Here is a 14,400-nt window from a genome sequence, read left to right on the forward strand (position 1 = left end):
TTTCCTTTTCCTTTCTGATGAAGAAACACATTGTTCCTCTGCATATAATTGTACAACCCCAGTGTTCCTCTCCGACAAGGGGAGAGGGGTATTGTCCTATTCTCATTAGGGAAAGACTGGGTCACCACCATTTCCACTGTGTACTCAGCTGTAGCTTGAGCCTTTTATGACCCGGCTCTGAAGAAAATGTTGCACGATGCCATTACCTTTACAATGTAAGTATTTCCAAATGAGTATTAAGCTGAGCGTTCATTGCCATCAGTGAATCTCTGGTCAGATTGGAAATAAAGCATGTGCCATGGACTTTGTTGTTTGACTTCCAACATGACATTTAAGCAAAACACAAGGGTCGTCTGTGGCAGAGCAAACCCCCTTCTGCCTTTATTTGCCTCCCATAACCACACATTTAGAAAATTTCCTTAATTCCACTGCCATTAGTCTAATGAGATAAAAACTAAAGAAGGTGAGAGCTTTTGCCTGAAGCAGCTTCAATGTGTTCTCTCATTTTAGAGCTCAAGCTTAAAGTTGCTGCTGAGGTCTGCACCTAGTTCTGACTGGGATTGAGAGAGTTGCAACTATTCCAGAAGAATCCTGGTCATTTCACTAATAGTAGCAGTAGCACAGTGTGCCTTTATCAATGACTGGATCAATGACCACATGATTTCACATGCATGTTGGAATTTGTAATTCGTACTGAGGGACCCAAGTGACTTAAGAAGCTATACTTGCCATATATCCCTACCTCACGTTCACTATATTTTATATATACCTACCTCACATTCATTGTATTTTATATATCCCTACCTCACGTTCACTATATTTTATGAATTCTTAGTATTTTAAATCCTACCTCAGACCCCGTAGAATTAGGCACATGTTGGGTGCCAGGCAGTGACTGATTGTATAGTTATACAATGTTTTAAGCAATGTTTGTACTTAGAACTTTGTTAAGCTTTGTTTGTCCCAATTGCCATGCTGACTACCTCTGCTTTTACAACGGGATGTAAATGTTAAGCAATAAGCCCCTTCTGGACATTCCTTTGCTTAATTAAGGTAGACTCTGTGGCTCCAGCCACTCTCCTGGTGGGCTCTATGTTGGTTCAAACCTCCAGTTCCCATGCCAAAGTTAATTTATGCACAGTGACTGTATAAACCTAGCTTATCTGACATTCCACTCTGCCTGTTTATCCGCTTCCTGTCAGTCACAGGCAACTGAGCTAGAGCCTGCGCAAACCAAAGAAAATTAAACCAACCAATCTCAAGCACCCCTGTCCCCTGACATCACCGCGGACTTTATTGAGGACTAATTATGCAAGGTCTGTGAACTTCGGTTTCTACGTCATGACCTCTTCTGATTGGTTAATGTTGTAAGCCTAGGAAAAATCAGTCACGCCCAGCCCCTCCCTCTGTAATTATGCATAAAAACTGGTTGCTATACTGGATCGGGGTTCTCGTCCCTGAAGCCGCTGCGTCGGCTTCAAACGTGAGCCCAGACTCGAGCCTGAATAAAGACCCTCGTGTGTTTGCATCGGTGCTGGCTCTCTGGTGGTCTCTCGGATTTAGAATTTTGGGTTTAACAGTACCTCTACTAGCCAAGTGCTGTGATAGTCATATGAAAATTCTGTAATTTTACAGCTCTGGGCATACACATAATGGGAACAAATTTATATTACGTTGTATTTCATAGTTGTAATATGCTGTTTGATATCCATTGAAGTCACTCACATCTAGTGCACTGAGTATGTCACACAGCACAGGCCAGTGGTGTCTGTTACACCTAAGATTACTCATTGCTATGCATTATGTGGGAGCTGCACAGAAAATGCTTCTTAAGCAAGTAAATGTTGCAAAATGGCTTCACCTCCGTAATGGATAGTGCCCTCAGCTATTTTAAATAATGTGGATTCAGAAAAAGACATTCTCCCTGTCCCTTTTATTCAAGTTTTAAAAGGATCTTGAGCAATGTTCATCTCGTCCTAATTTTGACACATGCAACTTCTTATCTCAATATGTACCTTCTCAAAGAGGCTTTTTCTAATCTCTCTCCAAATTAATTTCACATGTCCCTTTTTCTTCTTTTTCATTGCATCCTTCTTTTTCCTTCATAAAATTTGCAACTATTAATACATGTATTTGTTTTTGAAGGCATGTCTGCCTATAAGACTATAAATTTCAACAGCATGGATCAAGTCCACTTTGATGCACTCAATCTCTAGCAGCTGCCTCACTCAGACTGGGAGGTCACTGCTAGGTGAATTAATGAATAAATGAGTGGGCAGAGTCCAACTTAAAAGCCATGTCACTCCTCAAATTTACCCCAGAGAAGACACTATGAAACAGGCCGTGAGAAAAACACAGGGTCTGTCTGCAAGTTGTCAGGCCACACTACTAATTGGCGGATCACCTATTTGAATATATTTATCATAAAATGGGGAAAAAGACAGATTTGACATAGCTCAAAGGAACGCTGTGAGACTGAGATGGAGTAGTGAAGGCAAAAACGTTTTTGCAATGGAAGATGTTCTGCTATGCTAACCATCACTCTTTCATGAGTTGGTGCCTCCAACTTCAGATATTCAGACAAATTAATGTTGGATCAACAACTGAATTTAGAGTCAAGTTGACACAAATGATCCACAGAAATCACTCGCTATCAATATTGGAGGATGCTTTCAGTGAAATGGGCAAATAGCTTGAATAAAGCAGGTGTCTATGGTAAAAGCTAGATACCTACAGTTATTTTATTAATCTTTCTAAAACATCATTATGTATGTTTATAGACTTCTTTTATCATGTGTAACCTCAAAGTTTTTCTTTTTTTTTGAGTTGGAGTCTCAACTACCATGCCTGACTGATTTTTGATTTATTGTAGAGATGAGGTCTCGCCAAGATGCCTGGGTGGGTCTCAGGCAATCCACTCACCTCAGCCTCCCAAGGCACAGGATTACAGGCTGAGCCACTGAGCCTGGCCAAACCATATTATTATAAATACAATGCTAGTGTGCTACAACAGCATAGGACTTTGGTTGAAAGCTTACTCAAATAGTTACATAGATCATAGGAGGTGAGATCACTGACACCTGACTACTAGGGCTAGGATTACATAAAATTGAATTATCTCAAATATAAATCCTGGATTATCAATAATAAGCCAAGAACATTATTTACATTTGCATTACTAAGCAAACTTCCTTTATAGTCATGAGATCGGAGTTTTTTAAATGTAGTGGGTGTTAAGTATTTTTAGAAATCATTATTTGTCATTATGTCATGATTCATGTATTAATGGTTACAGAAAGACTTCAGAAAATATTAAAAAACCAAAGAGAAAATAAAGGGCAAAGAAAGGTGAAATGAGTAATATGTCATACAGCCAAATAAACATTCCTAGAACTCAGCCCTCCATCCCACATCAAGTATAAAAAAGGGCATTTTTCATATTTGTTAACTAGTTTTGCTTTGGAATTTGGAATGTTCCTTACATCATCATTGTCACTGTCCAGACTTCCCTTCTTCTTTTTCTTTTTCTTCTCATCCTCTTTCTTTTTCTTGTCCTTTTCTGGAATGACATCATCAAGAAAGCTGAGGTCATGCTGGGAGAAGAGGTAGTCCATGCCTTTTCTGACAGCTACAAGTGCCAAGATCTGAAAGAACAAATAAAAAATTGTAAAAGAAACCATGTCAGATGAAGTCATAGTTGAGTATTGACACTGTCCCATCAAAGTCAGTGAAACCTATTTTCTATAATGTGGAGTATGACAGAACTCATCTTGACTATATGGGCTTATACTTCATGGAGAAAGTTGTTTCATAAAAAGTCTCAGTTGAAGCTCACTTTGTTTCATTCACTGAAATGTAAATCACATCCAATTAGAATTTTAATGTGAAAGGATTCTTTCTTGAAACCATTTCCTTCCATGTCAGATTTTATTTTATTTATTTATTTATTTAGTTGGAGTCTCACTCTGTCGTATTTATTTATTTATTTATTTATTGAGTTGGAGTCTCACTCTGTCGCCCAGACTGGAGTGCAGTGGCCGCTCCCGGTCACCGCAGCCTCGACCTGCTGGGCTCAGGCGATTCTCCCGCCTCAGCCTTCCAAGTAGCTGGAACTACAAGCGCGCGCTACCATGCCCGGCTGATTTTTTGGTTTATTGTAGAGATGAGGTCTTGCTGCCCAGGCGGGTCTCGAACCCACGGACTCAGGCAATCCACTCACCTCAGCCTCCCAAGGCGCGGGATTACAGGCTGAGCCACCGAGCCCGGCTCATGTCAGATTTTAAATAAAAATAACTAGAAGTTTATAGGCAAAAAAGGCCAGCATATGACTTCTAAGTATTCAAAATTAAAACACTATGCAGTTTTTTGACAATTAAGGAAGTCTTTACAAAACACAGCATACTAAGACATCTTGAAAGCAGCAGACAAAGTAGACATCTTCAAGGAAGTAGTATTTGAGTATGCGTAGATTATTTCATTTACTGGGCCACTTTAGTTACTACCATTAACTGAATACTTTACCAAGTGCTAAGCACTGTGATAAACTCTTAGGCAGTACTATCCCATTTATTCCTCATAACAGAACCAAAAAGTGGATGGAAATTACTACCATTTCCATTTTACAGCTGAAGAATTAGAAACTTAAGGATGCTGTCCAAGATCATGATACCAGATAAAGGAAGAGTACAAAGGGTCTCCGTTGTCTGCTTCCAAAACCAGTATTCTTAACTTAGGCGTTTTTGGTTACATGAATTTCTTTCAAAGAGTAACTTCTGAAGGTACATTAAAGATATCTTTGATGAACAGTAAAATTAATAGGTAGCAATTTACAGGAGTCCTGGCTTGCCTCAAATTTAATAATTGTCTTTATCCACATCATGTTCTCTGTAGGTCAGTTTCTTCATCTGCTAGAGAAATTCATAACATCTGTCCTACTGCTATTACAGGACTATTCTGTGACCAAATACAAGCTCTAAAAAGAGTTGTTTTTTTAAAAAAAAAAAAACAATAAAAGCAAAGCAATTGTATTATTAAACACAAGCAGTAAGTGACTTACTGCATATATTTCAAATTTATCCTGGTCTAGCTTCATTTTTCCTGGTTTTAGAAAAACTTGTACGTAGAGATAATAATAATGGGTTCATGGAAGTCATTTTCCACACTCAATGTGTTTTCCAGTAAGTTAATATAGTTTAAGAAAAAATATATACACATGAGACTATTAAGAAAAATATATAACTTAACAAATGTCACTAGTATTTGATACCATTCTTTTTCCTCGACCTTTGGGAGAAAAAAAATATGGACCACAAATATATATAAACTAAAATAATACTCCTGGCTAAGAGTAAGAAGATTTTTATAAAAAATAAAATATGGTGAATGGATAGAAACTGTTTCCAAAGTCATGAAAGAGACAGAACAGACATAAAGTCACCTTTGGGACTTGTTTTAAGTGTATTTGTGTGCATTTTCTTGAAAGAAGTGAAGTGTTACAGTAAAGTATAAAATTTAGTAATGAAGTCAAATACAGAGCTGGGCTTTCCCTTCTTCTCTTGTGACTCCGGGCAAAATTTTAGTTGTTTTACCTTGCTTCTCATCATATTAGGGTGAGGACAGAGAGTTCAGCCTTATCTTAAACTTAGCATGATGCAAAACACAAGAAATTTAAAAAGTGAGCTTCTCACTCTATTTATTGTAATATACTGGATGATCTCTCACAGTTGCCAAACACCTCTATTTGAACTAAAATGTCCCATATTCTTACTTAGATTGATTCTATTGTACAGTAACATTAAAAAAAAATAACCACATGCACTGAGTCTACAATGTGTCAGGCATTGTGCTACGCACTTGATATTCACAATTGATATTCAGGACAACAATAACAATGCCACCAACATTTTACTGATGAGTTAACCGCAGCTGAAAGAGGTTCACTGGCCAGCATAAACCAGAGCCTCTGAACTCAGGTGAGCCTGATTCTAAGATCCTTCCTGGGCAACCACAGACACCAGCAACTTAAATTACAACAGGTCAAACTGAGGAGGTCGAAAGCTGGAAAAGTTTGGGACCACAAATAAAAAACAAATGTGTCTTCCATATAATAGTAACCACATGATATCCGTATGACCTCACGGGAGGATCAATAAAAGGAATCCCTACCATGACTGGAAAAATGATAGCAGCCACAGTTGACTTGAGGATCCAAAGTAGGGCCAGGCACAACACCTGCAGGAACGTGAATAGGTGGACTCTGCGCAGGGGAACATGACGCAGGTAGATGAAGTCAGGCTGATGCTTCAGGGGCATCAGAAGCAGCTTCAAACGGTCCATGAACTGAGGAGGAAAGACAGAGTCCAACTGCATTACTTCAAGAGCTAATGCACAAAGTCATTTCTCTATGCCTGCCTAACCACTAGTGACTTATGTTCTATAATTTAGGCAAGCAGTGTCCTTTTCAGAGGACAGTACTGGTCAGGGAGTGCAGCAGGAATAACACACAGATATTTAAGACAGTGTGGCCACTACAGCGTAAACCAAACCTAAATTCTAGATGTTCATCTCCCAGTTTTTATTTTTATTGTCTTAGGAGGAAGATCTTGAGACTATTTTAATAATAACACACTGAAGAAAAACCTTAACTTATGTATTTTATTCTGCCTCAACTATCTTATCTGAAAGGAGATGATACTATACATCATATACATTTCTGGGATGTTTTAAGTATATAAATGAAGGATCCAACTTGAAAATGGGAATGCACTCATATTTTTCATAAATTCCACATCATTTATCTGTGTCATAACTTGCCTAATACATTCAACAATGTGTTACCGTGGCTTTGCAGAGAAGAGCCACATGTATATTACAGTGAGTTTCAGGGTAGCTATTTGAATCTAAGAGAGACCATCATGGTCCTGTATAAACAGGTACTAAAATGACCACTAAGCATCCATGTGCCAGGTGCGGTGTTGTGCTTCAAAGAAGAACTGCTGAGTTGACACTGATAATGATGAATAGGATGATATTTAAGAACCTCTCACAGGATCTTACAATGAAAGATGTCCAGTAAATAGCTGTTGAATTGAATAATTATGTGATAAGAACTTAGAAATAACATCTCTATTTTCTTTCTGGAGGGAAAGAAGGAGTATAAAAGTAAACCAAGCCATCACAATGTTCTCTGGAATGATGTCCTATGTAAAGGGTTTTCTTTCTCCCTCTATAGCTATTTTTGACTGGTGGGGACCTTCTCATTTATAATAAAGACCAAATTACAAAATTTCTTGCTACATCAAACCTTGCACAAAAAAAGTCTAAAACAGAAAAGTAAGTAAAAGAGAAAAGTCATTTGGGGCAACAGCACTGCAGAATTTAAAAAATCCACTAGCTAGCCCTTCAGCACAGTTGTTTTTTCACCACTGTTATGATTAGTTTGATTTTCTTCTTTTTAATTTAACAAACATATACTGAGTTGTAATCAATAAAGCTCCTAGAATACATAAAATTAAACTTTTGATCTAGACGAGGTCATTAAGGGCAAACAAAAATAAGAATTAGTAGTTTGGAGGCCATATTAGTTTCATATTTTTTAATTTAGGGGAATAAAGAGTATTTACAAAGGCAGGTAAAAATAAAATGTTTTTAAAAATGTATACTTCCTCAAAATTTCATGGACACAAATAAACCAACATTCACATTCATCTAGTCCAGTCTGTGAAGAAGTAATTTGTATTTTGTAACAAATATCCAAATGACAAAGAATGCTACTCAGTGGACCTAAACAGAAAAGTAAAGTAGCCTTTTCTTTTTCTTGGGGGGGGTGGGGCCTGGCCACTTGCCCAGTTCTATTTGACTCTAAAACCAAATTAATCTAAATTCAATAAGTGAAAGCAAGGACTATTTTGAAGGGGTTCAAATAAATTCTTACCATGGACACAGAACATGCAGTCTTTTCTCATTAAAATATCAGTAAGTACTAAATAAGGCTACAATTAACAAGGTGCCAGAAGACAGCATAAGTACTTCCAGTTTCCTGGTACCAATTAAATTGAACCTTAATTGAAAGACAAAGTCCCTTACAAAGTTTTTCCCTGTAATTTTTTTTAAAGAGACAGAGTCTCACTATATTGTCTAGGATGTACTTGAACTGCTGGGTTCAAGCGATCCTCCTGCTCCAGCCTCCTGAGCAGCTGGATTATAGGCATGCACCACTATGTCCAGTTTCTAATGTGTATATTTTTTAAAGGGAGTCACTTTTATCAAAGTAGTAAATAGCTGAAGTTTTTTTAAAAAGCAGCACATAAACTACCTTGACTTTATTCTTTTTTTGGTACAAAACTTTTTATTATCTCAGTCATGTAAAAAGCAAATCAAGTATGAATACCCTGTTATTAACATGGATTAAGGAAAATGGATAAATACCATCTTGAATAGCACAATGAAAGTTAGATGGCCTGCTTGACACAGAAAATACATGGAGATGAGAGAGAGAGAGAGAATAAAGGAAAAGAGAGATTATAGTTCTCTCACATTCAGTCAAGAATGGGTATGCATGATATCAACTGTTAACATGTTGATTAAATCAGAAATGAAAAGCAGAGGAATGGTAGAGAAAGTAAAAAATAAGCGTGTTTAAAAAAATCAGCAGTCACTCAGCCTGTAATCCCGCGCCTTTGGGAGGCTGAGGTGAGTGAATTGCCTGAGCCCACGGGTTCAAGACCCGCCTGGGCAACTTGGCGAGACCTCATCTCTACAACAAATCAAAATGAGCAGGGCGTGGTAGCATGTGCCTGTAGTTCCAGCTACTTGGAAGGCTGAGGTGGAAGGATCGCCGGAGCCCAGCAGGTGGAGGCTGCGGTGGCCGGGAGCAGCCACTGTACTCCAGTCTGGGTGACAGAGTGAGACTCCAACTCAAAAAAAACAAAAACAAAAAACTCAGCAGTTAATGATTAGTATTTTTTCCTTAAAGAACTATTACTAGACGATGCTTACTACTAGAAAAGCATTACTATACTTAACGCTGCTATGGAAAAACTTACCTGCACACCGTTAAGGGAAGCTACTCCCATATAGAGGAACACACCGTACAGTACAGGCATGGGAATAAACTAGAAAGGAAGAAAATTGAATAAAAGTTAAAAACAACAATGAAGAAAACAGTAAAGGAGAAGAATCATTTAAATACAAGTTAAATATGAAATTAAAAGATATGATATAATATAGTGCCTTACTCATCAGTTGATAAACTTCTAACCTCTTTGTACTATAAATAAATGGAGTGTAAAGGGAAATTTTAATATTTATTTGATGCCTGTTTTTTTTGGTGACCCTAATAGTTTTTTTAAAAAAGATGAACGGGACACAAAGTTTTGTTTCACCTTCCTCTTAAAAGGGATAACGGTATAAACTGGGCACTTGTATGGGCTGTGAGGTTAGAAACAGAGGTAAAGGATTGCCTTTCTCTTGAGATCAAGTTCCTTTCACAACAGACTTTTTCCTTCATAATTTTTGTCAAATGATCTATCAGGTTGGTGTTTAAATAAATAATTATATTTATTTTATATAAATGTAAATATTCTTATGGCTAAGCACTAACAATTGGAAATAGTTGTGACACGTTTTAGAATTTATTAGTTCTCTAATAGTGGATTAAGGATCTCAGATACAGAACTATTTTAGACCACTGTTTATTGCCTCTTTCATCAAAAGCCTGTCCCATTTCTTCTCAGGAATATTAAGAGAACTGACTAATGAGAATACTGCTTGAAAGGGGCATGAAACATCTGGAAGTAGTTAATTACACACATGAATTAATACATGTCTTATAAGACTGAATTAATATCTTTTCATGCGTTAATTAACAACAAACTTTTACACTAATACAGAGTGTTTTAACAATGAGAAGTTCCAGTGTGATGTTTGTAAATGTTATTTATTCCTAGACCTTTGAAACATCCCTAATACTGAGGAAGCAAAGCAAGTCAAGAATGATTCTGTTTCTGGAAAGTCTTCTGTTTGAACAACAAAAGAGTCTCAACCTTAGATTTTGAAAAGAAGTTCAAGTAATTTCAGGATTTTTCAAAGCTAAAATACTAAAACCGCAAGTCAATTAAGGTCGATCTTATCAAATCCACATAAAGGAGGCTATTGTAACCAGAACACATAGTAGGGCTTTAGAGTAATTTTTAAAGAAATACTGCATGTATTAAGTGAAGCACAATTTCTGTCAGCCTCTTGTTGTGATTGTCTAAAACAGTTCTGTATCTGAGATCCTTTATCCACTATTAGAGAACTAATAAATTATAAAATGTGTCACGACTATTTCCAATTGTTAGTGGTTAGCCATAAGAATATGTACATTTATGTAAAATAAATATAATTATTTATTTAAACATCAAATGCCTACTCAAAAAAGGCTAACAAATTTAATGTAGCTAATTTTGATCTTGAGCTCAGAGAAAAATAAATGACTTAAGACCGTTGTAGGGGATAGGAGGGCCAGTGTTTGTGGTGGGGAAGCCGGTATGCTGTAATACCCCAAAGTCACCACAAAGAGGTGGACACATCACGTTTAAGCCTCTTCACTTCTGACACGTGCCTTTATTTCTTTCAGAATGTGCATGTTTCTATTCTTTATGATTCCTCTGCATAAATTTACCAAAAGGAAAAAAAAAATCTAAGAAAGGGACCACAAGCTTTGACTTATTTATTAAACATCTTCCATTTTTCTCATCATTTCAGTTTTATTTGGGGGGGAAGGAAAGAAAGGGAGGAAGAAAAAAAGTATAATTCAATCATGGAAAACTAGTATGAATTCCTGCAGTAGTTACTTTTTAATCTGAGTAAAGCATTTTTCCAACTTGAAAGTAATCACAAAGGGTCCATCCCAGGCCCTATCCTCACCCCTCACCTAAACTTAGCTAAATATTTTCTATAATGTGGTTCTAAAGTCAAAGCGAAGAAAAATTGTGCCTTGGTGTTTAGGCTCAGTCTCTCTGAATTTATGATTACAGATATCACCGAATCAACCACAAAATAAGAGCAGAAGTTATCATTAACACAGAACGGCATGGGGTATGGGCAGGAAAACGCCTTTAGATATGAAGATGTTTTAAAAAAAATTATTCCTTGTTGAAAAGGAAATAGTGCATGTAAGGACAGCTATTAAGGCGATTTGTGGCCAACTTCAATGTGATACAAATGCCTTATAAAATTTGCCGTCTTCTTTACTATCATGCAAGAGATCAATAAAAATCTTCCAATACAGAAATCTTGTGAAACGTGACAGAATCACGTTAGAGGATTTTTGTTCACCAGTCATATAAGGTCAATCCTTAAAAATTAATCACAATAGAATCATTTGTTACAACAAAAAATTCTCAAAGGAAAAAAAAAACGTTTTAAGATGATGGGATCCCATCTTAAGTTAAACCAGTATAACATACATCATAATAGTAGGTAGGTATTTTTACAAAGTAAGACAGGAGAAATTAAAACATAAAAAAACACAAGGCATACCAGCTTTACAGGCATTTCAAGAATTGCCAAATGATAAAATTATGCAAAGAAAATTTTATAATCAGTCATACCCAGAAAGTCAAACAAAGCATAATTATAAATCACTATTACAATAGACCAAATAAATATTAAAATAGAAAAAGTATAAATGATTTTACAACCAGACAAATGACATAAAATCAAAGTAATATTTAACATATTCAGGCAATGTCACCAAATTTTTCAAATTCTGGTGAATGCAGTTTTACTCTTTCACTTATACCTCCTTTAATGCCCAGCACGACTCTCTCAGTGGTAGGGGTGGGGTGGGATGGAGGTGGGAGTGGTGGTAGAATAAGCCAAAGGGATGGCTGAAAGGTCAGACTCAAAGCCTTAGTTTTATCTAAATTCTACTATATTGCCTTTCAGCTGTCACAACTTTCTTTGGAAACATGTTATTAGATAATATCCTAATTTGCTTAATCCTTGGAAATCTAAGCTGAAAAGGAAGCTGCTGACCTACAATCTTGTCCCTAGTCATTGAAGAAACTGGAATGAGGTATGAAGAGGAGTCTGTGAAAATACCAATTTCTCTGCATGTGAGAGGGTTAGAAATTGAGTCAAAGAATCTGGGGAAGATTATCTCATGGGAAATAAATGTGAATGAGTTATTTGAGGGCAAGTATTACATTTTGCTTTAAAAGCTGGTAAACCATGAGAGTCATGAGATTGGCTTTGGTGCAAGGACATCAAATCTGGCTCTTTGTGGTCTGTCAAGTTATTCATAATTTTTATTATCTGGAAAATGGAGACAATTATTCATTTTTTTATAGGCATCCTTTAATGGAGGACTAAATTTTAAAAATCTGTGCTGATCCCATAATCCAATGCTGGTAAATAGTAGCTTGATAAATAGTAGCTACTATTACAATCATCATCAAGGTATCATTTTTCTTTGTTTCCCTGGTACTGAGCAGAGTGTGTGGTATATTGCAGGAGCTCAACAAATATTTGCCAAATACAAATTAAATACTATCCCCACAGTTTAGTATACTAAACAAATCTTAAAGACAAATTCAGCCACATCTCATGTTAAAGGTAAACTAATTCAAGCAAAGGCAACAGAAGTATCCGTGAACGTTTCTTGATCTTTATTTCTTTAGACTTGCCAGAAAAATGGGAAAAGTAAGCTCAAGAAACTGCCTTTCATCTTTTTGTCACTCTTTAGTTTCCTCTAGTTTTCCCATATAAGACACTAGCTTACCAGGCAATATTTCTGTTGCAGAAACATGGATCTAACTCTTGAACCAGCCTGGGAAGCCAGTTATTCTTGCTTCCCAACAGCTCTGTATGGAATCAGCCATGAGATTCAGTGCTTTGAGCCATGCACGACTGTAGTTGGCTGGGGTCAAGGGGTATCCTTGTGAACTTAAAGCTGGTGCACTGCAATTCCTTACATTCTTCCACATAAAAGACAGATTTCCACAGTTCAAAGTAAGCTTGCATAAGTAGGCGGATGGGGGACAGCTACCTACATGCATGAGGGCAAATTAATGCATGAGAGCAAATTACTAGGACCATCTGAAACCATTAAACTTGTAAGGGATGTAAAGTGTTGGGCAGAAATAGTGTTGAGCCATTTTGTTTTAAAGACTAAAAGTCATACCTTTCTCTTGATCCCATTTATTTGATCTGCCTTTCACCTATCCCGCATTCTCTGAAGTTATCCAGATTCTTTCTCTCTCTCTCTCTCTCTGTCACACGGGGGAGGAAGAATGGTTACCTCCTTCAGCATAACCCCTGTACTACTTTCTGTGTGAATTCTAAGGTGAATTATTAATCTTGACTCTTACTTAGTCATAACTTGGGTTTCAGTTAAACTGTACCCTTAACGTCTGCTTCTTCTTGTATTGACTTTTCAAATGAGCTGACAAGTGATCTGTTATAAATGCACAAAACTTACCAAACTCCAGTGGTAAAAAGGGCACATGATCAGAAATAGACTGACTTATCAGATGTGATTTATGAAGTAAGGAATAGCTTAACTTATTGAAGTAATCACAGTTGTCATGCTTGACTATTTTCTTCTTGTTTTAAATATAGGTGTTCCACAATATGTTGCAAACTATATTGACATAATATTTCATTTCCCACATTTTGGGCCAAATCTTGATTAACAAAAATGTTTGCTGGACTACCCTTTCCACTGTTTCTTACAATGACTCTGTTTCTGTAAATACTAAGGTATTTGCATATTAGGAGCGAAAAGAATCATTGTGAAGAACAAAACAGCTTTCAGCTTTAACTCCTCTGTAGCCACATTTGGGTGCAGGGTGAGAAAATAGTTAGGAAGAGGCGTTGCTGAAAATGTGAGTCCTGCATCTCTTCCTAAAAATAGCAATTTATACAGTATCTGTTCTCTGTGTCCCTTTGGAATTATACGTGATTACTCAACTGACAGATTCTCCAGGATTAAAGCCAATTTGCTGTAACACACACATACGCAGGAAGAACTTTTAAACACATCTGACTCTTTTGAATTAGGATTTTATACCATATTAATGAAAACAAATAATATTTTTAAAAGAGCCATGGGGAAGGCCATGAGCAAATTTGAACTGATGAAAAGATTTCTATACATGTATCCCTCATGAGTGACTAAGCACTCAGATACCCCATGAAAGAAACTGTGCAGCTGTGCCACACCAGCCGCCCTTGGGAAGTCCAGAAGGAAGATTCATTTCTAGAAGAGCCTCCACAACATGGGGTCATAATTGCCTGCAATGGCCTTTCTAAAAATGATCTCTCCAGATGGGGTTCCATTGCCCATGAGCTAAAGCTGTCATCAGATTTTTCCACCAGTGGATGTGCTGGTGCCTATATGACAACAGCAGAACA

At 36.9% G+C, this 14,400-nt stretch overlaps 1 protein-coding gene across 1 annotated transcript in view; it reads right to left on the reverse strand.

Moving 5' to 3' along the window:
• Positions 1-3,365: 3,365 nt before the first annotated feature.
• Positions 3,366-14,400, reverse strand: part of LOC103262717 (electrogenic sodium bicarbonate cotransporter 1) — a 239,403-nt gene continuing 228,368 nt past the window's right edge. Inside the window, exons 18-20 of the mRNA XM_008060360.2 lie at positions 9,045-9,113; positions 6,166-6,339; positions 3,366-3,644 (exon numbers count right to left, since the gene is read on the reverse strand). Of these exons, the coding sequence (XP_008058551.1) occupies positions 3,366-3,644; positions 6,166-6,339; positions 9,045-9,113 (522 nt within the window). The remainder of the gene's footprint in view (positions 3,645-6,165; positions 6,340-9,044; positions 9,114-14,400) is intronic.

Source organism: Carlito syrichta, unplaced genomic scaffold, assembly GCF_000164805.1.
Source record: "Carlito syrichta isolate Samal-C Ts95f unplaced genomic scaffold, Tarsius_syrichta-2.0.1 Scaffold304598, whole genome shotgun sequence".
NCBI lineage: Eukaryota > Metazoa > Chordata > Mammalia > Primates > Tarsiidae > Carlito > Carlito syrichta.